The sequence below is a fragment of the Chelonoidis abingdonii genome, chromosome 14 (assembly GCF_003597395.2).
Source record: "Chelonoidis abingdonii isolate Lonesome George chromosome 14, CheloAbing_2.0, whole genome shotgun sequence".
In the NCBI taxonomy this organism is placed as follows: Eukaryota; Metazoa; Chordata; order Testudines; family Testudinidae; genus Chelonoidis; species Chelonoidis abingdonii.
The window spans coordinates 28,492,079-28,517,650 of record NC_133782.1 but is presented as its reverse complement, the minus strand read 5'-3'; the positions used below and the strand labels follow the sequence as shown (position 1 = coordinate 28,517,650).

Below are 25,572 nucleotides of genomic sequence, written 5' to 3'. Positions count from 1 at the left end.
TTGCCACACCAGCTGAGCACAGCGTTGACCGATTCTGCATTCTCTCAGCACTTGCTCATTACAGGGGTCCCGTGCGCCTAGGGCTCCGATGATCAGTGCATGTGTCTGGACCTGGTAACCCCTAGCTCTCAAGGTTTCAGCCAGAGGGGCATATTTCTGTATCTTTCGAGCCTGGGCATTGTGGAAGCCAGGATCCTGTTCTCGAAGGGCACTGCGACGTCCACCATAATGACCTTCTTATAGCCCTTGTTGACGACAGTGTCCAGTCATAGTTGGCTGTCAGTTCTGGAGATGGCGGAGTTTACGCCAACCTTCCCCACAGGAGGTGGGATGGCTCTGGCCAGGCAATCTTGGATGGTGTTGTGTCGCAGCTGCCAAGTTCTCGAACAGGGCTTGCAGCTAAACAGAACGTGGGGTAGCGTCTCGTTTTTACATCAACATGGTCACCTGATTGGGAAGACTTTTAGCTGGAAAAATAAAAGAGGGTCTTGTTAAGGCAAGTATGCTTCCCCACTGTTCCCAAAACTCCCAGATTCCTACTTTGGGGGGGGGGGGGCATTCAAATTTATTTCTTCTTATAGCTTACCTAAGATCAGAAAAAAAAGAAAAAAAACTACCGTGCCTTGGGCTTTGACGATGCTTGGGAACCTTTATCTTCTTTGATGCCTTTCAGGGGAGTGTAGAGTTCAGCTATAGAGCAAAAAACCCTAATTCCTTGTGAGCAGCCTTTCAGATGAGGCCTCATGTTTAATTATTTGGTTTGCTTACTAAAACTAAGTAAATTTTTGTAACTCCATGACTGTGTGTGCCTGTGTGCAGCACAAACTTTTCTTTCACACTTCCCATGATGCTTGGATTTTTATTTTGTTAAGACTTAGCTGTAATGGTTAGAATTGTTTGCCTGTAGTTAGTTCTGCATTTCAGGGCACCGTATAAGCCATTCGCTAATGAATGCCTTTGAAAATGATCAGTAAGAGGAAAATAATTTCAGCAATATCCATTTGCCCGACGCCAATGCAAAGAGCCGAACAGGGTGCCTGCCTGCAATGGTATTTGTATTACCATAGTGCTTAGGCTTTCCCATCACTGTACAGTGCTTACCACAAGGGGGTCTGGAGCAAGCACAGAACAAAGACTCTTCATCTCCAAAGTGGCTATTTACTCATCCTCAGTACCCGACAGCGAGTGTGCTGCAGAAAATCAGTACAGGAAAGGGCATTAGGAGACCTGTTTTTTCTCCTGTGTGACTATGGACTGGTCACCTCATCAGTGCACCCAGCTGTATGATGGAGATAATGAAGCTGAATCCCCTTTGTAAAGCACTGTGAGGGCTACAGCTGAGAAGCACCAAGGTTACCTCAGAGGCAGCAGGTGGGTGTTCTAGAACAGCAGCCCAAGATCAAGTGCAAGACTGCAGGCCAAGCACAGCATAGCTGTGCTGAAGTCCCTGGGACTGAATGAAGCTGCCTGCATCCCCATAGGTACAATAGTTTTTCAGCAGGTGACAGATGGGCTCAGGCTGATAAGTGCAGAAAGCTTGAGGCTCTCACAGGACACAGCACAAGTGCCAAAGGGCCATCCCCCTCTCCCTGTGGACTGCTGCTTCCCCAGCTCAGACTCACAGGGACTGGGCACTAGAATTGTACAAGCTGGGGAGTGGTCAGAGAAATGCTACAGCACTTTGGTGAGCCAGCCCAGCCAGGGCCCTCTCCAGCCCTCTGGCTTCTCAGCAGATGAGGATTTAGTCCAGTGACCTGCCATGCCCCCCAACAGATGAACAGACACTGGCCAGGAGTTTCAGAGACTCTGTAGAAATGTTTATTAAAACACAAAGCACAACAGTACACAAAGCTCATTAAAAAAGGCAGTAGATGAAAATGCATTTCCACCTGTCGATTCGATTGTTCAAAGTTCAGGAACTGCAACAGTTCATAGGAGTCTGGGGATGCAACAGGAAAACCTGTTGCCCGAGCAGGAGAGGCAGCGCTGCCCAGGCACTTGAGATACGAGGAGGAAAACCCACTTTTGTTTTCTTCTGTCCTTTCTTCTCCCCCTCAAACATACATTTGGGTCTTTTACCTCACCCTGGACCTCCTCTTTCCTGGTACCCCAATCTGCAACACTGAGATCTGTTCCAGTCCTATAAAGCCCCTTCGGCAAAGAGGCCTGTGCCACCTCTCTCTTTGGCTGGGCACTGGAGCTGGAGGAACCCTTGTTCTGTTGTGCTTTCAGTTTTATTTAACACCACAACAAACTGTTCCCTGGCTAAGCCTGGAAAACTCCCTGATAGAGGGGAGCGAGGGCACCAGCACAATTTTCCAGACATTTAGGCCAAAACACCATGGATTCTATCCTCTTCCCCCTACCCACCCCAAAAAGAAAATCATCCTCTACAAGGTTTGGTCAGTTTCTGTTCCAGTGCATGTCAGGAATGTCAAAGCTAATTGCATTAGGTTTGCATTGGGATGGTCCTACAGCCCTCCACAACATCCAGGTAGGGGACAGGCTACTGGCGACAGTTCTGGCAGGATGAGATTTACCCAAGACCCACATGGAAGCAGCTTGGAGACGCCAGCACACCCATTTTTCTGAGCCTCCATCTGTGCTTTGGTCTTGATCCCCAGCTCGAATCCTGTGGGTGGCTCTGCTCACGGTGCTCTAGAGAGCAGAAAGCACCTGGAAATCCCATGAGAACCCAAAACTGTGCATGCTTATCTGACCCCCCCCAGGGATCACCTATCCCTATACCAAATAGCTAGTAAGTCAGCATTACCATTTTGCCAACCCCATGAAAGCTTTCGTTCATGGCCTGTCCAACTCTGTCAGCAAAGGAGCTGCCCCAGAACAGCCTTTATATCAGCCCCACCCACTCTCAGAATCCACTGCATACATAGGTTCTCGCTTTTGAAGCAAGGGGGGAACCCACCACAACAGTTACTTCAGCCAACAGGATGTGCTGCTCACTAGGGCTACTGGCAGGGTCAGCTGCAGTTCCCTGTGCTGGGAAGTGGATTATCTATCTTCCTGAGTTTGGGGTAGCTCTGGGACTCATGCAGCCAGGATGGGTCATACCTGGTTGTTAGTTGCTTAAGCTTTGGTGCAGCAGCCTCACAGCCCTACTAGAGTTTGTGCTAGGAGAACTAATCTCTTCTGCTCTACTCAGGCAGCTGACAGCAGTGTAGTAAAGGTATAGGAGAGAATGGGTGGCTGCTCTACATGGTAGAACCAGGTCCAGTTATGGCACTCCCAGCCTGCCTCCTTCATGCAGCCAGGGCTAGCAAGAGTTTTGGGTGCTCATGACCAGCCACCAAATCAGCCACTCCCTCCAACTCTGCCAGAAGAGCAGGTGGGGGCCCTGCAATGGAAAGGGCTAGGTCTGTGCAGCCTCTCATCTGTATGAGATGTTAGGAGAGTGAGCCCACGGCCTGGGCATGCTGATGCCAGCACGCAGTGTGAGGAAATGGAGGCAGATCAGAGCTTCCCCTACCCAAAGGATCCTTGTCTCTTTAAAAGTGAGAAAACCCCTGCCAGGCCAGGGCCTTGTCTGCTAGATTTCTCTGGCAAGGGAGGCACAGAGGCACACAGGAGCTGCACTGGCTGCCATCCGGCCTATGTCCAATGGACAGCTGGGCACAAAAGGGTCCAACTGGTCATCACCACTCAGCATGGAACACAAAACCCTCCAAGGCTTCCCTGGAGCCTGCTTCACTTTTCCTTTTTATTACTTCTTCGCCTGCTTCCCTTCCATGACTAAGTTGCTTCCACTGCGCATTCTGGCATCTCCAGGCAGAGATTCCCTCCTGCCTCAGATTCACCTCCCCATCTTTCCCCTCTATCAGACACATCTGCTACTCAGTTCCTGTCTACAATAAATAGACCGTACAGCCCACCAGTCACATATTTTACCTCACAGAGATGCTACGATGCCCCCTGTTCCGGCCCAGAACCCCAGTTAGTGAGCTCCTACACTGTCCCTTCACCTACCAGCCGGCTTTGCAAGTGGTTTGTATGAAAGGAGCTCTGTGACTCTGTACTTAACAGCTGGCACTCTCTAGCCTAACAGAACATAAAATGGCCTCCTTCCCACCCACAGTTCCTACTTCTGGCAGTCACTCACCTGGGGGCACACACATACACACGCAAGCAAACAGAGACCCCTTCCAAAAGCCTCACATGGACCTTCTATACCATATAAATAATAAATAATAAACTGCACTTGCCATCTGGACATCCCGCAGCACTTTGCCACGGACAGGGCAATCTCCCGGGCTCTGTTTGGCAGGAGGAGACAGAGGCATCGGGAGGTTAAGTGACATGCTCCAGCACATCTGTGGCAGAGCTGGAAATTGACTCCTAGCTTTGCATCAGGATCTCTAGACCACAGCTGCTTCCCTCTTCGAAACAAAATCCCCTCAGTACTAACAGCTCCGCCCTGGGAAAGCATCACACTATTTACCTCCTAGCAGAGCGCTAATTCCTACATAACACAGCTCAACCGCACACATTCCACCTGGGAAATCAGAGCTGTCCCCACAGAAACAAACACACATAAAATAAATAAAATCAATCTACACAGGACTCTCCTTAAAGCTCTAACAAGGAACCTTTGAGAACCAAAAGCCAGTGTCATGCTGTATCTGGCCTTCCCATGCCCCTCCCTGCTTGGATCTAGGAGCCGGTCTGGGAATTTCAGTTCTGCATATTTCCCTTTTACATGGGGAGCCAGAAAGTGGGGCTTTGCCACAGCCAGCTGGCTGCTAAACAGACCCCACCCTTTTTTTTGAAGCATAAGCCAGACCCTGGTCACAGGCACTACCCAACGGGCAGACATACATACAGTGGTTCCCCTGTACCCCACACCAGCCTGGCACTCTTCAGCAGGCCACTCTGTCACTACTATTTACATTCCTGAATGGGGGCACGCCTTACCAGGCAGAGGCCAAGAGACAGCTTATCACCACAGAGGCAGCTCTGGCCTACAAGGAGATACCTAAGCAGCAGGGACTCAGTGTTAGGTTTCAGCTAAGCCAGGAGACACACATCTCCTGCTGCCGATCCCACAGCCAAGTTAGGAGACTAGCAGAGTGAAGCCTCTTTGCCTCTGGTGCTCTAGAGGGGCTGCACCTCCAAGCCAGGTAGTCGCTCCTCAGTGGAAAGATCATCACTCCCAATCATTAAGGCAAGAGGGGGGGAAATGGCTCCTGCAGCAGGAGGGACGTATCTGGCTCTGCAGCTCGAGAGAGGGGCCTGCCCACAACAACAGAAGCTCTAAGGCAAGAGTCTGAGGTGGTTAGGGGAGAATAAGTTAAGCGGCCTTTGTTACTATGGCAGCGGCCGCATGGGCTATCCCCGCAGGGGCATGGACCACAAAGCAGAGCTCCCCGCAGGGGAACGGGCTTGTGGAGGAAAGGCACATGCGTGAGGCGGGAGGAGACAGCAACAGCGCTTCGCATTCCCAGGAGGGCACGGAGCACGGCAGGGAGAGGCTGTGAGGTTTCCCACACCCTCCCCCCTTCCAGCAAACCCCACCCATGCAGCCATTTACCAAAACACTCACTACCCACAAATCCCATTTGCTTCAGCCCCTTCAGCGTCTGCTCCCGAGTCCCAAGCCTCTTCCAGCCACAGAGCCGGAGTCAGCTGCAGCATCACATTCAGGCATCAGCACCCAGGAGGAGCGGTCCCACCCAGCTGTGCGCTCATGGCACAGTAGCTCCACAGGAGGCAGTCAGAAGTCCAAGGGCGCAAAGTCCCCGAAGTCACAGTCGAAGAGCTCACTGATGCCCTCGCCCTCCTCCAGGCCGAAGTGGTAATCCTGGGGCTGGGGCGGAGACAGGTTGATGAACTCGTCCGGGAGAAAGCTGGAGAAGTCGTCCTTGCTCTGCTCCAGCAGAGCATCCACAGAAGCCAGTGGTGAGAGACTCACCTCGTCGGCCATGCACTTCAGTGGCAGCGCATTCTCCCCAGGAAGGAGGGGCTCTGCAGAGACAGGCAATGGGTCACTAAGATTGGGTGTGCAGAGCTGAAGGACAGCACTTTAGAATAGCCCACCAGGCTACCAACCCCACCTCAGAGGGCTGCTGCATTGTCCCAACCCATGAGGGCTACAGCATCTTCCCACTGGGCCATCAACCTCCCTATCCACCACCCTGTGGCTGTTGCATTATCCCATCAGCAGCCCACCCCCAGCCCAGACAGGTCTAATCACTAGTTAAAGCCATGCTGTACAGACACACACAGACAGCTCTGCCCTCAAGAGCTCACTACCTACAAGCAATTCCAGAAGAGACACAATGGCAAGCAGTAGCCACCACTAGAGAGACTTGTGAGTTTGTTTTCTTCCTGCACATGAGACTGCAGCTTGTTCCTGGGGGAATAACCTGGCCCAAGGGCCATGCTTATGGGGTCTTCCAGGAACACAGGTTAGGTTTAAAATACATGAGGGAAGAACTAGCCTTCCACTGGCTGGAGCAAATGGCTAAGGAAGAAGTCTGGAAACCTTGACCGGTCCTATTCACTAGAAGAGCTAAAGAGTTGCATTCCTCAATTCATAGACAGACTTAACCCCAGCCAGGAGCCTGCTATGTAATTAATAGCAAATGTCTAATATTAGCACCTGTCATTGCTCCAACAGAGTCATCAGTTCGCTTGCAGCAAGTTGATGGCTTTAAATTAGAGAGGGGCCGGATCTGGCTTTGGGAGCTCAGCCCTGGCTTATCATTCCACAGCTAAAGTCCATTCCTAGTTTGAATTCTAGCAGCTCTGAAGCAGGACAGGTTACTGCTCTGCACATTGGATGTGTCAGTCCTAGCAGAGTAGCTTCCCTCTGCTGGGAGAAGGTTACAGAGAAACCTGTCGCACACGCTGGTTTGGCATTACCTAGAGCGGTAGGTGGAACTGATTAAGCAGAGGTGCTGCCTCAGAGCTGGGCAGCTGCTCCTTCTGCCCCTCAGATGCTCTGGCATGGAGCATCACAAGGATCCTCCACTGCTCCATGTGTGTGCAAAGGCCTGAAGCGAGGCAGCTGTTGCCGTTCCTTGGCTCTCCTAATAATCAGCTGAGATGGGGGCCCCGGCAAGGCTCCATCCAGGTAAAATGGAGCTGCCGCCAGTGGCCTGGGTGACATCCAGAACCGATGTCAGCCCTAGCATTTGCCCCGCCGAGGTTTCCACACCTTTCGTCAGGAAGGAGTCAAGTGTGGGGCCCACAACTGCTTTGAGAACACTGACTGAAAATGCCCTTTCCTGCAGCTGGCTGGGCAATCAGCATCCTTCTCTTCTGCGTGCCAACCCCTGGCAGTGACCCAACATGGCCATGGCCCATCATGGAGATGGCTACCTGCCCAGTACAGAGCAGGCAGATCCTGCAGGGCCCTGCCCTTGAAGCATGTTAGAGCATCTGCATCGCCTTCTCCTGTTTGTGGGGACAGCTCGAGGTGTTCCTTCAGATCGCATGCTCTGAATGGTCTCCTCCCTTCCAACCAAGCCACTGGGGATAATCAGAGCCCCCGTGTCATGGGCACTGGAATGGAGAGTAAACACCCCCCATCCCCCTGCATGTGGTTAAACAGCTTTGCTAACAAGGAAGAAGCACATCTACCACTCCTCAGAGGAGCAGCACAAGTGCTCAGCCAGGGCGGGGGTGACAGCAGGACTAAGGAAGCAACCCTTCCCAGAGAGAGCAGGGTGGGGCCTTGCTCCCAGGGAGAAGCACACACATAGCCTGCAGCTTGAAACCCGGGGGCCGGACAAAGGCTAGGGAGAGGGACGCTGATGCAGAAAGAGGGAATCTGAGGCTAGAACAGAGTCAGGTAATTGGCCCAGCACATTACCATCTCCCCACCCCCAAAATACTATCAGTGCTCTTAGCTAGTCTGACTATGCCCCTCACTGCAGCCAGGCTCAGAGGACGAGGAGGCACGCACCCAGCCACACACGCCTCAGCCACTAGCACAGTTCTGGGGCCCAGCCCTCCACCAGTCTGTACCTGTGATAAGCACAGCTGTGATTTAGAGGGCAAGGCTGGTAAACTCCACCCAGGAGTGACTGTAGCCAAGGGCAAACCAGGGGAAAAAACAACACATGCACAAGGGGTGGCTCAGGCAGAGCCACTACTACATACCCAGGCGTTGGGAAAGAGCATCATCATCAAGGGGGCTGGGTTTTCCCTCTGGGATCCCAACATGCAAGCCGTGCTACAGCTAAGGCGTCACTTTCATTCCAAGCCCCTACCAGGGCTGGAGCTTCCAGCCCAACAGGGAGTTTTCAGAGTTGACTTAGAAACCAGTCTCCTCCCAAGTTTGAGGAGCCATGATTTATAGTCCTGACTAAACCTGTTTGGCCGTTTGATTCATCCAAGTGGGTGGGTGAGGGTTGGGCCACTTGCCAGGTCCTCTCCCTGAGTCATGGCAAGCCCACTAGCTGTGCTTTGGCCCTCCAGACACAGCCTACCAGTCATGGGAACCAGGCACCAGAGTCAGTCAAACTCTCCCTGCACCTGCAATATCACTACAGATACAGTATGCAATACCCATCTGCAACTGTCACCCCCCTTGTGCAACAGGGACAGTATTTCCCCCCCCCCCCATCCCCTTAATTTCCCCGTATATTTACTACACTGCGTTTCCGGTCTGAGACACACACTGTGAAGCTGAGCATTGTTTTGCCTGGCCAGCAGAAGTGCGATTGGATTGTTCCAACCCTGCAGCTCCATCAGCAACCAGAACCAACCCACTCATCGCTAGGTCCCTTTGAGCTGTGTCTAGTGCTGAGCCTGCCAAGCCCCTCCACGTTCACATTCACTTCCCCAACTGTGAAGCAGGCTCTGAAAGCCACGAAAGATGCCCCGTTCCCATACACACCTTGCTCACCGGGCACCAATGGCAAGTTCATGTCCTGGGTGGGGTGCAGGAGTGGGGATGCTGCTGCCTCAGAAGAACCACGGGACGATTCCTCAGCAGTTGCTTTGAAAGGACTCTTGACTGGGCTACAAACCCCGGAGCTGTCTTCTGGGCACAGGAACACGTCGATGGGGCCCTGGGTGCTTTTCAAGGCAACATGGAAAGCCTGGAAGAGGAGAACCACTATAGCAAGGGAACACAGCCTTCATGGGCTTGCCAAGACCAGAGTGCTTATGTAGGCTGGATGCCCCACAGCCGCACCAGCTTGCGTAGATCCAGAGAGCAGAGCAAGGCATGCCAGAAAGCACAGACCTGCCAGTTTCCATCAGCCCCTCAAAGGGGGAGTGAGCCACTAAGCAAAGGGTAATGGCCTGCTAAGTTCAGGAGACCACCCCTCGTAGGGAATTCGGGCCCCTGCCGGGAGTAGCAGCACAAACGCAGGCAGGGTGAAGTCACCCAGGCTGCCAAGGTTGAGGGGTTAGCGTCAGGTGAGCAGTTCATGGGGCAGGAGGCTTTATTCCCCTGCTGATCCAGACACTTACAAAGAGGGAGCCCTGTGCGCAGCAACGCGACAAGATGGGATAGCCAGCTGCAGAAGGACAGCCCCAGGCACAGCACCACAAAGAGCTGCAATGGGAAGTGGCATGGGGGGGGAGGAGTTACCTCTGCTGGGTCTGAAACTTGCAGCTGGGTCTCTGGAGGGGCTTTTATCACCATCACCATTTGTTCAGAGGGGTCTGCGATGCTGCGAAGATCTTGGCAGGTCACATAAGCAGAGGTGCGCTCAGTCAAGGAGTATTCACTGGAAGGCTGGTGGTTGTTCCCTTCCATATGGACCAGAGATAGCTTTACAAGTCGGATACAATAGCTAGCGGGACTCAGGCGCTGGGGAACTGTCAGAGCCAAACCACAAGCAGCTGCCTAGCATTCAACTCACCAACACGCAGGCAGTGACTTACTCAAGGGCGTGCAGTGATTGGGACAGAGGTACACTTCTGATGGTCAAAGCACTTGCGTTTGACAGTGCACTCAAGGCAGGAACATACAAACCTCTCCAGTGTTAGAGATGTTCACGCGTGTCCATCCCAAGCTCTACTCAGTGCTTACAGCTGTCCACTGTGTAACTACAGCATTTCCACATACACAGTATCTGAGCTGAAAGGGGACTTAGCCCCAGCCCTGTGGCCATGTCCAAAGCCTATAAACCCCTTTCCACAGCCATGCAAGAGACAAAAGTTGTCTGAATTATTTGTGCTGTGTGAGGGTGGCAGATGCCTGATACACCTGGTCGAGAAGCCACTCAAATCCTGAGCCCCCAGCCCTGATTTAGGGCAAGAGATTAGTGATTTAAAAATACTGGCATCCGCAGAGGCCTAGATGCAGCATTTGTGCATTGCAGTTCCCAGCTTCAGTCATGAACTTGACAATGGCAGCACAGTAGAGGAGAAAACAGGTAGCAGAAGGAGATGGGGAATTAATGCATGTCTGCATGCCCACTGCTAGTTGCCTACAAAGGCTGAACTGAAGCGATCTTCCATGTGTCTCTGAATAGCTGATACTTGCTAAGGACCTGGAGCAATGGCTTCACCACTCCTCCCATTCTTCACTAATAGTCACGACTTCACTGCATAGAAATGACAGCCCACAGACCGCTTATGACAAAAAAGCAACATGGCTCATGCAAAGCACGCAGGACATGTAACAGTTGTGAGCCGTTAAAGAGAAGAGCAGAAGTGATATGTGGTTTGCAAGGGAGTATGCAAACACACCAGCGGAGCCACAAGCCTAAAGGAACTACACCCTGTCTGCAGACTGGCCAGCACATGGAAGGAATCCAGCCCCATATGTTTTGATTTACTATAAGTTTTACAAAACCTCAACATGAACAGAAACATTTCCATGAAAACTAGAAATTTAGATATAATCAATTCTGGCTTGAGCCAAACAACTTGACTCCCCCACAGCGTTCGCAGCCCAGACCTTGCTGAACCAGAAAGCAAAGCTGAAAGGATTTGCCCATGCTGAGCAAAATGCCCAAGAGCTAATCAGTGGGATGAACCACAAGGAGTCCGAACTCTAAAGCCCTTCTCCACGTCTGGCACCAGGGGTCACAGTAACAGATGCAGACACTGACACTTTTTAGCTTGCCCCCTTTAAGGATAAAGTTACCCATTCCCTGCAGGCTGGGAATCGGCTGGTATCTCCTGTACTGCAACAATAGGCAGCTCTGTATGGTTTGAACAAAATGATCAGTGGAGACTACACTACGGCCAAAGCAATGACCTCACTGCCACTAGAGCGCATACTCCCAGCTACATGGAGCAAGGAACACAACTCCCTCGCAACACTGCTGCTCCTTAGGGATATGGGCTCTGTAGCCCAGCCTGAGATCAACTGTCAAAACCATCTGCCAGGTACAGGGCTTTCCATCAGCTCAGAGGGTGGCAACAGAGACAAGATACTGCCCCTTAGCCTGGCATGTTTAGCTCCTTGAGGCTACCCTGCAGATTGGTAGTTGTGAAGCTATTAGAACAGAGCCACGCAGAATAGGCATTGCAGCTCCCAGATCTCACTATATAGTAAAGCGGCTCCCACAGCTCCACTCAGACAAGGATATTGCTGATTCTCAGGGTCCTCAGTGAGGAGCTTGAGTTGGACGGTGCACATCTGGAGGAGGTCATCCAGCTGCTGCTCAGCTACCTGAAGGTCACGGATTTCCTTCTCCAGCAACTGGTACTTACTGGTGTTCCCCACAGCTGACTGGCTGCCCCTAGGAAACAGAACACTCAGGTCAGTCGTGTTCAGGTCAAGGCTGCCATTGCAGTTGCTCCGCAGAACATTCTGTTACATAGCAAGTGGAGGTGTGGGGATTACACCCATCTGTAGCCACCTGCCCCCTTACCACACCCATGAGGTGTTCCCTCCCACGCGTAGACACTTGTTGCCAGAGAGCGCAGCCTCAATTGCTTTGTCAGCTGGCAAGCCAGGAAATGAAGTCATGAAACAGGGAAGGGTGAGGCAGGGAATTCCACCTCCACCGTGGCCATCTGGTGCTAGTCAGATAGGTCAAGGCAGAGGACTGGGGAAGGGGCTCTAGCTAGTCTGACCCCAAGGGCCATGGCCACTATTTGTTTTCAGTAGCCCTCAAGGTGCTAAGCACCACTCAGCACAAAGGAAAGTGCAGCCCTGCACTAAAGCACAGGTCTACACTCCCTCCTGTATCAGTGTCTTTCCCCCTCCATGTACCCAAGTGCAGGGTCTCCCACACCCACCACTGCAAGCACCAGCCTTCCCAAGGGGCAGCAGCTTTGCATTCTGAGGGGATGCACCACAGCCTCTTGGGTGATTCTCTCCTTCCCTGCCCAGCCCTGTGGCAGAGCGCTAGAGGCTATCCTCAGTACAGCATTCACCCCAGGGGAGCAGGTGGAGCCTCCTCTCTTGCACGGCCAGTCACTAGGGGACATTCACCATGGACTCTACCCTGCTAGCCTTGTAGGCCTGACACCTCTGACCACATTAGCCTGAGAAGGGACCGGCTGGAGCTATCCTTGAAACTCAGATGCTGCAGGTGCAAATACAACAGCAACACATGATGTAGGACAGTCAGTGCCCAGAACTGGGACTGCCCACAGAGCTCCACCCAGCGCATTATTCAGGTGGACGCTTGGACGCCATTCTCCAGTGTTGTGGGGTGAGGGCTCAAGCCCCTGCACCCACTATTGTAAGCAACAGACTTTAGCGATTACTTTAAAATACAGACCAATGGGCTTCTCCACAACATTCTTGGGGCAGGGTGAGGTAAGTTTATTCTCATTTTGGTTGAAGATCACCCATAGCCATTGGCTCATTTAGCTGACCGCGGTTAAAGCGTGTCAGAGTCAATAGCGACGCGATGTGGCCAGCTTCATGTCTGACCCCCCTTTGACTGCCCTAACCCAATGGATCAGGTTCCTGTTCAGCAGCTGGGTGAACTTTCAGTGTGGGACTGAGCAAGCCTCAAACCCAGGACCTTCACCATCATAATCAAGTGCCTTAATCACTCTGCCATTGCACTTAAATTTCTGATTTCATGCAAATTAGGACGCTTTTTTTAAAGAGCATTTTATGTAGGAAACTTTAGGGTTAAGGCGCTGGACTGAAACTCAGAACTGGGTTTAATTCCCACTCTGGTCACAGACTCCCTGTGTGACCCTAGACAACTCATTTCCCTGTGCTTCGGTTTCCCCATCTGTAAATCGGGAATGATGCCGGCTCAGCTCCCAAGGAAGTTGCAAGGCTTGTTTGTGAAGCTCTTTGAGGACAGTAAAGGGTTGTTCATGGGTCAAGAAAATGTAGCGTTATGTACAAAACCAGCCCCTTCTGAAGTCCAAATCCCCAGGGAGAAGTTCCCAGAGAATTCACTGGAGGAAAGGGGAAAAAAAAGACACTTTGGCATCCCAGTGGAAGCACTTTTAACACAGTAAGGGCAGTACACCTGGGGCATTTAAATGTACAGCCAAAACATGCAGCGAGAATCTAGCACCCTCTAGCCTCTGACTCAGCTCTAGAGGACTGCACCAGTTGAGCTCACATAATGACCAGTGCTGGGGAATACCGAGCATGAAAGGGAACCTAAGGATATATCTACACGGCAAGCAGAAAACTGTGGCAATGACCCTCAGAGCCCAGGGCTACAGCATGAGCCCGAGTCTGCAATGCTAAAAATTGCTGTGTAGACATTCAGGCTGGAGCATGAGCTCTGAAGCTAAGCCCAACCGGCTCCTTAGGTTACAGAGTCTGAGCTCCAGCCTGAGCCCAAATGTCTACACATTTTAGTGCCATAGCTGCCATGGGTTCTGCTTGCCATGTAGATGTGCTCAAAAAGCCTCAATCAGTTACACCTATGCTGGCACAACAAAGAGCTTGGTGCTCATACGTACAGCCACTGGATGTTGTTCTTGGATTTCTTGGTGATTAGCTGAATGCCCTCCAGGACATTGGTGATGTCGTAGATCCGCCTCTTCTGGACTTTCAGAACCTCTGCTGCCCAGTTGAGATCCACCACCCCATCTGGTGACTGGCTTAGCAGCTCCAAGAAACGCTTGGTGGTCAGGTTCAGAGAGGTTTCATAGCGGGACTTCTCCCCAGGAGATTTCACACCTGCGAGCAATTGAAGTTGCTTCTTACAGATTTATATAGAAGTGACAACACAAAAACTCAGTGAGTGGAGTCTTCCTTCAGCACACCCACCTGGCACCCACTGGAAAGAGGCTCAGCATGCAGTCTTGGGGGCTCCCGTGTTTACTCTAACATCAGGATTCACTGTGGTCCATTTATACAGCTTTTTGGGGGGGGGGCGGGGGGGGATGACAGCATCTGCAGGTTTAACCCCTTTACTCCCTATGCATCTAGATTAATGAGGATCATTTCCACTTGATATCTGGGCACTGACCCCACTATACTGCAATCTCATTGCCTTTGTAATCCTTTTCTTACAGTCCTTCAGCCAGTTTTCGACACCTGTGACAATGTCCATAGGCAAATCAGTTACTGCTTTAACAACTGAAGCCCAGACCTGTTCCATCAGCAACATTCCTGTCATCCCACTTGAGATGGAGCGTTGCATCTCTAGCCTCCATGTGCTGCACAACCATTGCTGAAGTCCAGCCCCTCTGCAGGGCAGCCTGGCACAGATCTGAGTAGTTTGTCTGTCCAGGCAAGACTTGCGATCACAGGCTCTGCATAGTGTGTTAATTCTGGTGCCAGTGGGATAACATGATGGCATGAAACAAATGCTCCCATGAGGTTCCCAAGTACTCTAGCCTCAAGGGGCAGGCCAGAATGCGTGAAGCAGTCCGTCATCACCACCAGACAACTCAAGAGCCCAAGCCCAATTCCAGAGATATGTGAAGCACTGCTAAAAACCTACAGCGTGATTCCTGGACAGGCTACTGGAAAGCACAAGCTGGAACAGGCTGCAGAGGAACTCAGCTGCTGAGGGCATGCCTATTTATGCCCAAAGCAGTGAGAAAAGGGCTGGCAGAGCAGAACTTAACACCCAAGAAGCTTGAATTTACACCCACCACCCTTTAGTAGAGTTGGGGCAGCTGAGGAAGTCCCAGAGCTGGCTCTGCACAGAGGGATGGAGCAGGTCAGAGGCTGCAGTGGGAGAAGGGGTAGATGCTGCAATACTGAAGGCCCCTGATCTCCTCCAGAGGGCAACGGACTCCATGACCCACAGTCCCAACCATCATAGCTCAGCTCGGCTAGGGATTCAGCCCCATTAGGCCATTTGGAGGGGAGATGCAGTGGCTGGTAAGGACTGCATGAGTAGAAGCAGCAGAAAGTGGTACCTGTACCTTTGACAGGGTTTTTCGCTTTGCCCCGGGATGTCTGGATGCTCTCTGCTATGTACTGGTGATCGGTCTCCAGATCTAACTTCCTCTTCACCTGCAAAGAGAAGGAAGGCTTAGTGAAGGGAAAGAATGCCACAAATCACCTCCCCCTGCAGGTTACCCCTGGAGCAGAGATACAGTAGCACCAGCCACATTACTTCCAACTGAAAGTCATGGCCATCGGTCAGCTACTGGGCTTTTGCCATATGAGTCTGGTCTCAACCAAGTTCCCAGCGGGCAGGTGTCTACTGCAGAAGCCACCATCATGATCAGCAGCTGGGCTGGTGGGCTCAGCATAGACCAGAATGGCTTTGCCGGCATTTAATGGCAAATGTTAACTGCAAAGTGTCACCAGACTTTGCATTCCAACCCTAATAATCTATGATTCTATGATTATGGAGCCAAACCACCACCACCCCAGTAGCAGTGAGAACAAAAGAAACATAAGAATGCCGATGCTGGCTCAGACCAAAGGCCCATCTAGCCCAGTATCCTGTCTTCTGACAGCAGGACAATGCCAGGTGCCCAAGAGGGATAAACAGAACAGAGAATCATCAAGTGATCCAACCCCTGGAGCAGGATCAAAGGTTTTTAGATAAAGAGTCTTGAACTTCAGGCATTTAACCTTTTAGACAGGCAAAGCCAATCAAAGGGAAATCCCTCCAACTAGGCCAAAGAGTGGAGCAGGAGCAAAACCTAGGAGGGCAGGGAGAGTACTGGAATCAGTCGCTGGCCTCGGTGCATTAAGAGACACTGTTTTCCCATGAAGGTCACTGCCTGCCATGTAATAGTTTGTTAACAGTTGTGTGGGTTATGCTGGAACGGTGTTCTAGCATTTCCTTTAAGAGCCAGAACAGCATTCTTGCACATCTACCTGTGCTGGGCCAGGCAGCTCCTTTCCCTCCCTGGCTGCAGAGCATCCTCCAAGCTAGCAGGAGCCAGGTCAGCACAGAGAGAGCCGGGGATGCTGCAGAGCGGACTGGGATGGGCAAGAGGGACATGGGGCCAGAGCCGCTGAATCCAGGGGAGAGCTGAAGCTGAGCAATGTTGGGAGTTGGTCAGCAGGGCTGACCAAACAGCTAACCCCCCACCCCATGGTGAACCGAAGCCAAGCAGATAAGGATGGGATAGATCCTGAGGGGAGTCATTCCCTGCTCCCTCAGGCCTCCGCTACTGCCCCTCCCATATTCCTCCAAGTTCCTCCCTTTCCCCCTCTCAGGGCCTCCCCCTGCCCTGGTTCTGGAAATCCTTTGTCAGGGCTCCAGCACTGTTTCTTAACTACATGGCACAGGCCTCCTTGCTGTAAGCTTCCACAACTCATTCCATGCTCAAAAACTTAAGGCACCCTGGACACACAGGGGCCACCTGACTCAGCAGCCTGTCTCTCTGGTGCTCAGCGCTGAGACGTGAAAGCCCCCAGAGGGGCTGCAAGGATGCTTTTCTGACTCCATGTGATCACCTTAGGGCTTGATATCAGCCCTTAGAACAGTATGCTGGTTACATAGCCAGTAACAGGTATAGCTTCAGCACCCATCACCATAGCACCCAAGTGCCATATGTGAACTGGGCATTCAGCAAACCTTCATCCCATCATCTCGACCATTTCTGGACTCCCCTTCCCCTTCCTCTGACACTCTGGTGATGAGCACTATTAAGTGTTTAATTTGTGCCAGGGCTTGCCAACGCTGAGCCCTGGCACCTCTGGGCTTGGCAGTTCATAGCCCTAGCATCTCTGGGCTTCCAGCCAGCAGCCGCCCAGCTCTGAAGGAAGCACCACTGCCAGCAGCAGCACAGAAGTAAGTTGGTAATACCATACCATACCATCCTTACTTCTGCACTGCTGCTGCTGGCAGCACTGCCGTCAGGGCTGGGTGCCCGGCCAGCAGCTGCTGTTTTCCGGCTGCCCAGCTTGAGCCTCGGCATCTCTTTCATTACAAATTAAGCACTGGCGCTATTAAAATACTTCATCATAAATCCGTCTTTCAGTTTGGTCTCAGGTTGCCTCTGATGAGAGTTCAATGCGGAACTGGCAGGCGGTTTGGGGTGAGGAGCTGCCCTTCTCGCTTGCCCTAGTTTTACATTTTCAGTGCTGTGGGGGAACACTAAGCTAGAGACCAAAAGCATTTTCCGTGTGCTAGAGTTTAGAGGGATCCAATTAAAAAGACATGACACTGTCTTCTAAGCACATCTGAAGGATGCACTATTCCTCCAATGCCTCAGGAAGCTGCTGAAGGATTCCTGCCATCAGCCATTTGGGAACACTTCAAAGCCAAGGAATCCTTGCTAAGCAGATATGCCCCAGAAGAAGAAAAACAAAATAGGACTGGGAGACATTCACCCACTTGCTTCATGTGAACAGCATTTATAAGAGCAAGCTGCCATGAGTGTTCAACGTTTTTATAACTCATCGTACTGCAAACGCCCAGTCTGAGTCACCCACCTTGCAGCCAACAACATTTTCTGCAATTCTGTCATAACACAATCCCTTTCCTTTCACGTAATTCACAAAGGTACAGACACAAGACAGCATTATCTATGGGCCCTCATCTGCATGTATTTCATTGGGTGCCTTATTCAGGCCCTGCACTCAGTTACTAATGGGATGGGATTTGTTAGCGGAAGTAGGGAGCTTGGGTCTTTAACTAGTACCCAACTCACTTGCCACAAACAAGGATATAAGCTACAAACCAACTGGTGGAAAGGACCTGGGGATTACAGTGCACAAGAAGCTGGATATGAGACAACAGTGCGCCCTTGTTGCCAAGACACCTAATGGCATATTGGGCTGCATTAGTGGGAGCACTGCCAGCAGATTGAGAAGTGATTATTCCCCTCTATTCGGCACTAGTGAGGCCACATCTGGAAAACTGCATCGAGTTTTGGGCCCCCCCACTACAGAATGGATGTGAACAAATTGGAAAGAGTCCAGTGGAGGGCAACAAAAACAATTAGGGGTCTGGGGCATATGATTCATGAGGAGAGGCTGAGGGAATTGGGCTTATTTAGTCTGCAGAAGAGAAGAGCAAGGGGGGATTTGATAAACAGCCTTCAACTACCTGAAGGGGGGTTCCAAAGAGGATGGAGCTTGGCTGTTCTCAGTGATGGCAGATGACAGAACGAGGAGCAATGGTCTCAAGTTGCAGTGGGGGAGGCCTAGGTTGGTTATTACGAAAAAATATTTCACTAGGACGACGGTGTAGCACTGGAATTGGTTACTTAGGAGGTGGTGGAATCTCCACCCTTAGAGGTTTTTAAGGCCCAGCTTGACAAAGCCCTGGCTGGGATGATTTACCTGTTTTGAGCAGGGGGTTGGACTAGATGATCTCCTGAGGTCTCTTCCAACCCTGATATTCTATGAGGTCGAAGCTTTCCAGGATAGCCCCAAGTGGAGCACCTGACTCGATCATCCAGTTGTGCCAACAGGCAAAGCTCCAGCTCAGACCAGCGCTCCAGCTAACTGCCTGGGACCACATGGGCAGTCAGGAGAAGTTGATGGTTCATGAGAACTTTAAAACTTTGTACATTGTGACTGTACACACCTCTACCCTCATTCAGCGCAAGATGATCTAGCTCATGAAGGAGCCATTTGGGAAGGAGACTCAGTAATTGAGGCCTATTTTATTACTAGAGGGGAACAGCCTGACAGTACAGAAACAGACGGATTAGACAACTCCCTCCAACTCAAAGGCCTACTGACACGTACGTGGTGGGAAGCATCTCAACTTAAGCGATCAGGGAGTGAGTGGTTACTCACTAACCTAGACAGCTAATGGTCAGGTTAAGATACCTAAATCCCAGTGCACAGCTGGGAAGCACCCATGGGAGCTGAAAACAAGAGTTCTGCCCCCTTTGGTCATGCACGCTAAGGTGTTCAGAGTTTCACCACCCGCAGGCACCAGGCTGCAGCCCCGCCAGAGCTGCTGGTGCAGAACAGCCTATGTGCACCAGGCTGCTCATTGCTTATTAAAGAATCAGAGACTGATAGGAGCTTCCTCTGAAACAAGCACTTTGCAAACAGCTGGGAGAAATGCAGCTCATGTTTTGGGGTTTCAAAAACAAGGATCCTCCTTGAAGCGGCAGTCCAACCACACAAACCAGCAACACTTCCATCACAACAGCACAGAGGACCAATCATTCCTTTCCATCCCAACCACCCACTTCCCATAAGCAGGGAGACACCAGACAGAGAAAACTCTTTATGGATTCCTGACCCAACAGTTAAAACAAAGGATCAGCTGAAATGCTGCTGACCACTGCAAGCCCCTCAAACTACAGTGAGAAGCCTCTGGAAGATGGCATGTTTAACTAGCAAAGCATGTTGCAGTCTTTTCCTCCCTCAATCCCCCCAACCCCCCCATCTCTACTGAACTAGAAGCATGGGAATTTTATGCTGGGACAGATCCATTCACTAGACAAGGCCAATGCCAGATGATGGCTTAAAACTCCATCTTAAAATTGCACAAGTAAACAAGGATCCCACACAATGATCTGCTTCATCATGCCCTAATAGAACTGCAAGCTCTTGTTGCTTTAGCCTCAGTCTAATTGCAGGTGCTAGTATGAGTCATTTAAGTGTCTAAATCAACCTTATGAAAACAATTCAGGAAACCATAAGAAAGGAAAGGCTCTGCTGGTTCATCCTTGCAGGTCTTGATGCAAAAGCAGGGTCTAACAAGGCAAGGACAGACTCCTGTTTGGAGGCCCACTGAAGACAATGGGTGTCTGCATGGGTCAGCCCTGCATATTTCATAGCACAGTCTGTATTTGTTACATTAGAGTAGCATCCAGCGGCTCCAATGACAATGAAGGCCCTCTTGTGCGGATGCTGTAGAAGACAATGCCTGCTTGCCACAGCTTATCCTAATAATTATTTAGAAGTTACATACCTGACTGTGTATTTATACACTCCCACACTGGACAAGCAGAATTTTTCAAGACTCTAGTTTTAATATCCAAAAGCAGGAAATTAAGCTCTGCATTTATAAGACTGCGGACTGCTGCCACGGACATTAAAGGGTCATCACAACAAAATGAGATCTGAGAACAATCTGAGAATTGTGTAGAGACAGAATCCACTCAATCGATTTAGTTCTGAAGTGGAGCTTTGAGACATTTTGATGACTGGTGTATGTCCACACTCACAGCACACCCTCTCCCAATTAATTTATTTGCATATTTTCATGAGCAGTTATCATTTCTCTTCACTGTACCAGGGTTTATCACTCCCATATGCTAGCTAACAGCTAATATTTCAGAATCAGACTTCCCATATCCCATCTGGGCCTTCCCATTTCAACTTGTTCCACCTCACTACTTAGCCCAGTAAACGATTAACAACAGAAATGCTGAATCAGGAACACACTCAGAATACTGTACAAGCAAACCAATCCCATGTCAGGCCTCACTCACATAGTAGTGCCGGTTCGGTTCTTCCCTCACTCGGGAGCTTTATCACATGAAGCCGGAAGACCAAGAGCAGCAGCCACACCAAGGCCAGCTATCTGCCTTATCTAGCCCCAGAGAGGGCTGTGCCTAGGAGAGCTGAATGCAAGAAGCGCCCTCTCTTTCAATGACCTGTAAAACTGAAGCCCTGGCCACAGGTGGCCCACTAAAGTCCCCAGGGCAGTTTATTTTCATGAGGGTAGAGCCAATGACCACAGTATGGGGGGAAATTAGGCTATTACATCTGCCTTCTTGGATTACCCTGCACTGACGCAAAGTCTCTCTCCATTTCCTTTCTTTGTTTTATTTCCGGGGCTCTTTAGAGCACCATCAGGGGAGCCTCTGGCCTGTGCTGTGACAAAGCTGCCACGTTTCACCACACACACAATTTTAGCAGTGACGCGGAGGGAGGAAGGCAACACACGCGTAGAAAGAACACGCGTGCTCCCCGGGTAGCAAAGGGCCTGATTTTCAGCCGACCAAGCCCGCCCAGCTCCGGGCGCCTGAAGATCCCCTGGGGGGAAGGAGCGCTGGTACCGAGCTGCACACGAGAGCGCTAACGTGGCGTTACCGGTGGGCGTCCCAGCGCCGGTCTCTGCGCCGCCGGGCCCGGCCGGGGGGCCTGCGGGGTGGCGAAGAGCAGCAGCTCGGCCTCGCTCTCCGCTTCAGGCGTGGGGAGCGCGTCCGGCGTGGAGATGATCACAATCTGCTGCTCCATCACGTGGAGGCCCCCGGCGGCCCCCAGCAGAGCCTCGAAGTCGGCCACGCAGGCGCTGCCGTCCGGGGCCACCCCCAGGCCCTCCAGAGACATGGTCCGGGCGGCGGGCGCTCACATCCCCGGCGCTCGGCGGAGAGTGGGGGGACGCGCCCGGCCCTGCTCCCCTCCCCGCGCCGGCTCAGAGGGCCATGGCCCTGGGCCGCGGGGCGGCGGCCCGCGGCAAGAGACGGGGCTGGCCCCGGGACGCGCGTCCCATACTCAGGGAGGGCCGAGGCCCGAGGACGCGCAGCCAGCCGGGGCGGCGGCGGGGTCCGGAGCGAAGGGCACCAAGACAGCACCCGGAGCTTCAACCCTCGCCTAGGCCTGGGGCCGCCGCAGGGCACAGAGCGAGGCTAGCGCCGGGCCCGCTGCTCGCCCCGCTGGGGGTCCCTCGGCTGCCCGCGCCCCGGCCCGGCCCCGGGTATTGTCCCCAGCTGGTCCAGCCCCGCACGCCTTTGCGCGCCAAATCCTTTTTGCCGCGAAAGCAGCCGGAGCGGCGCATCCGCGCTCCCATTGGCTACGCCGGCGGTGAGCCGCCTCTCCATTGGCCGCAGTTCCCAGATTGAGGCCCAGCTTCGCCTTCCCATTGGCTACGACCCGGATGGCCGTGAGGCGATGCGGTGACGAAGAAAACGTTCTGACAGCCGCCCAATCGCAGCCGCTGCGCGGACGGGAGGGGGCGGAGTGCGGCCAATCAGCGCGGAGCTGGGGGACGCTGCGCTGGGCAGCGGCGTGGGCAAGAGGCGGTGGGTGCCGGCTGGTGAGAGCCGTGGGGCTGGGCCCGGCTTGGAGCGGCTCTGGGGTGATGGTGTCTCACCCGCTCCCTGCGCCCCCGGGATCGTTCCCCTCCCCCCGTGTCCGCGCTGGTCCCCGCCCCTCATCGCACCCGTCTCCCCATCTGTCCCCATGGCGCTGCAGGCTCCCCCCCCACGCTGGCTGGCCGTGCAGAGCGGGGTCAAGCAGGGACAGACGGCCCAGGACGTCAAGTGCATTGATCCGCTCAGGGCGTTTGTCCACAAATACATGTAGCTTTTTCCATTGCAAAAAGCTGAACAGCCTCGGCTGCCAAAGAACTTTTAGGAACATGAATCCGCCTTCCCAACGCCCCGGAGGTGGGGATTATCTCCACCTGACACACCTGCAGAGACGAAGGCCCAGCGAAGTGGTGTGGTTGCCCAACACAGATGGGTGGCCGAGCTGGGACTGTGGCCCTGCTGTCCCGATGACCAGCCCCTTGCTCTAATTCTGTCCCCCTGGTTAGTGTGTCTTGTGTCTCCACTCTGGGCCCAATTCAAAGAGAACGTGCATTGTAGATAGTGTTCAGCTTGAGAGCGTGGCAAGCTTTTAGCACTGGCAATTCCTGGCTTAATCCATGATGTTGGCGGAGACAGAGCCCAGCACATAATTATGAGGCCACACTTCAGAATCTCCTTTCCCAAGGATTAAGTGGTAAGAAAATCAGAGATACGTTGACTATTCTGTGCTTGTGCCTCTATGAAATATGTATTAAACAGCAGGTGACATGCTAGAGTTGAAAAGGCAGAGTAGGAGAAAGATAACAGCAAACTCCTTTAATATCTGTAAATATGCACTGGGCTCGGGTGATACACCCACAAAACATGGCACAGATAGCAATATTCCCTCCATGTGCCTGCCAATGTGTAGGAAGCTGATAAGCTGTTTAGTGAGAAGGCTAAATTCAAACAGAAATTACTAGAAAGCATATTTATGAATTGTGCCTTCCCTGGAATTGCAATAACTTATAGAGACATAAAGGCTTATACGTGAAAGAATCCCAAAGTGTTTTATAAAATGCAGGCCAGACTCATTTTAACCACTACTGGAACACGGTTGCCTCTGGTATGGAACATGGCAGCTATTTGATAGTGCACAGCCACACTACATGAGAATTTAAGAGGAAAAGTGAAAAAATACTGTCTTTGACAGACTGCAAAGGTGATTTTAAGGAGACAAAATGTAATAATCAGAATTGGAATATGACTAAGGTAGGAGGGTTCACCCCCACTTCTGCAAAAAGCACCATAGGATCTTTACTGACCATCAGTGGTCAGAATCCCCATCTTCTCTCTCATCTGAAAGAGGAACCCACACACCACCAGCATAATGAGCCTCTGTCACTAGCTGGGGGTACTGGTTCATGGCTAACTCAGGAAGAGGAGGACGAAGGAAGCCGTAAAACTAGCTTGTCTAGTAGACAGAGATCTTAACTACAGGCTGAGCAAGATTGTACTTGAAACCTTAGGCGTGCACTGAAGTGGGCTGTTGGCAGAGAGGCTTGTCCATTGTTGGAGGCCCGAGTGCATTACAGAGCCCTGACAGCACTTTGGGAGGGCAGTGCCCTAGTTAATACAGTGACACCTGCACTAAAGACCACTCAGGACCAAGAACATGGGGTTGGAAAATGCAGAGGTAAAGTAGGTTTCTAAACTTTGTAAGGACTGTGCTGTCACACAGCGAACAGTCAACTGCACCTGCTGCCTGATTGCAAACAAGGAAGGGTTTTGATGCAAACACAAGAAAAGCCAGTTGGGTTAAAACAAAACCAGCCTTACCGCTGTGAGCTGGAGCCGTGCCCCATCTGCACAGAGAAGGGAGCTGTGTTTGAAATCTGGCTCCTAACAAGTCAGCTGGCCAGGGTGGAGTCCAATCTAAGCTCAGACAGGTTCTAATTTAGCTAAGGCTCGTGCATGACAGCACGTTAAGCCATGTCACAATGTGCTTCAGGAGCTGTATTTGAACACTGCAGGCAGAGCAGCTTGCCACTTGCCCACTCACTTACTACCAAGAAAGGCTTCAGTCTTGGCCCTTCGCTCCTGCCCGAGCCCTTAGGCTGGAGCCCTGCCTCTTTAACTCCAACCTTTTCCATGGCTAGGATGTGGGAGGCAGATGAGTTAATTCCTGGACTGCTGGTCTAGAATAGAGCCTATGCAGTTCCCCTGTTCTTGCATAACAGGCTTCATGCTTTAGGACTCTGCTCAGCACTTTCGTGGTGGAAATAATGCAACGGAAGGAGAGCTGGTGTGGTCTAGTGGACTGAGCACAGAGCTGGGTCTTAGAGGGATTCTTAATCCTAGCCATACCAGTGACTTACTCTGTGGCCTTTGACAAGTCGCTTAACCTCCCTTTGTCTCAATTACCTCAGCAATAAAGGAGGCATAGCAACACTTCCCTACCTCAAGGGGTGTGAGGCAGTTGAATTACAATTTGCAATGTGCTATGTAAATGCTAGAGGACAAATTCTCTGCAGATATTGCAGGATTTGGCTACAGCAAAGAACAGGCAACGGTTAGACCAGATGTATGCACACTAATTAATGTTTTTTCCATATGGGAAAAACTAGGGCAAAGTGGAATGGCAAGAGTGCATCTCCTTTCCTGCAGGAGGCTCTGTAGCTTTCTTACAGTGATCTGAATATGCAGTTTTGGGGCACAGCTGGTGCACCAGCTGTTGCTGCTAGTGCCACAAAAGATGTCATTTCCCCAGCCAGACAGATCCAGCAGCAGGAAGCTCAGAAACGCCAAGTGGAATTAAAAAGTTTATTTTCAAATCCATGTGGCAGTTCATTCAGGGTGAGCAGAGCCGCTTAACCTCTGGGACAGACAGAGCAGCAGACCCAGGGAAATGGGGGCAGTGTCTTTTTAACAACGCACTGCCTTGTCGTTGCACAAAGGGAGCTGTAATTGTACATGAGAGGCAGCTGTGCAAGTTATCTGGGATTTTTATGAATTATAACATTGCAAAGAAAATCCACACTAATGAGTGAATGAATCCCAAACTGCAACTGCAGCAAACTCGGGCATGAAAATAGGGAGGGAGGAAGGAATAATTGTATATTCCTGTTCTCAGTCTTTAAGGTCACAGAGGGAAGATGAACCTGCCCCTTTCCTGTCTTCCTTGCACTGCTGTGATGGATGGAAACGAATCCCATCTCTGCACCTCCTTTGTGTCTATATCAAGGCAAAATGAACCTCCTTCCTCTCCCTTTCCACACCATGGGGAGAAGATAAACTTGCCCCTTGATTCTGCAATGTTCGTAACATTTGTAGCTTTGCAGGGTAAAATAAAACCATTAAATCTCA

At 51.7% G+C, this 25,572-nt stretch overlaps 1 protein-coding gene and 1 long non-coding RNA gene across 4 annotated transcripts in view; one reads left to right on the top strand and one right to left on the bottom strand.

Moving 5' to 3' along the window:
- Positions 1-22,573, bottom strand: part of E2F1 (E2F transcription factor 1) — a 259,410-nt gene extending 236,837 nt beyond the window's left edge. The window contains exons 1-7 of one of the 3 annotated variants that reach the window (XR_012657004.1): positions 21,287-21,875; positions 15,238-15,328; positions 13,819-14,038; positions 11,517-11,669; positions 9,563-9,677; positions 8,861-9,065; positions 3,884-5,979 (exon numbers count right to left, since the gene is read on the bottom strand). Coding sequence is in view for 2 of the 3 variants with exons in the window: in XM_032793322.2 (XP_032649213.1) it covers positions 5,729-5,979; positions 8,861-9,065; positions 9,563-9,677; positions 11,517-11,669; positions 13,819-14,038; positions 15,238-15,328; positions 21,287-21,526 (1,275 nt within the window). In the remaining variant the exon portion in view is untranslated. Of the gene's footprint in view, positions 1-1,795; positions 5,980-8,860; positions 9,066-9,562; positions 9,678-11,516; positions 11,670-13,818; positions 14,039-15,237; positions 15,329-21,286; positions 21,876-22,495 lie in introns of those variants that run through there. The other 2 variants (XM_032793323.2, XM_032793322.2) reach the window with 2 other exon arrangements.
- Positions 22,574-22,639: 66 nt separating this feature from the next.
- LOC116832533 (uncharacterized) lies at positions 22,640-25,572 on the top strand. Its single transcript, XR_004375475.1, has 2 exons — positions 22,640-22,728; positions 25,340-25,572. It is a non-coding gene; the product is annotated as an uncharacterized LOC116832533 (long non-coding RNA).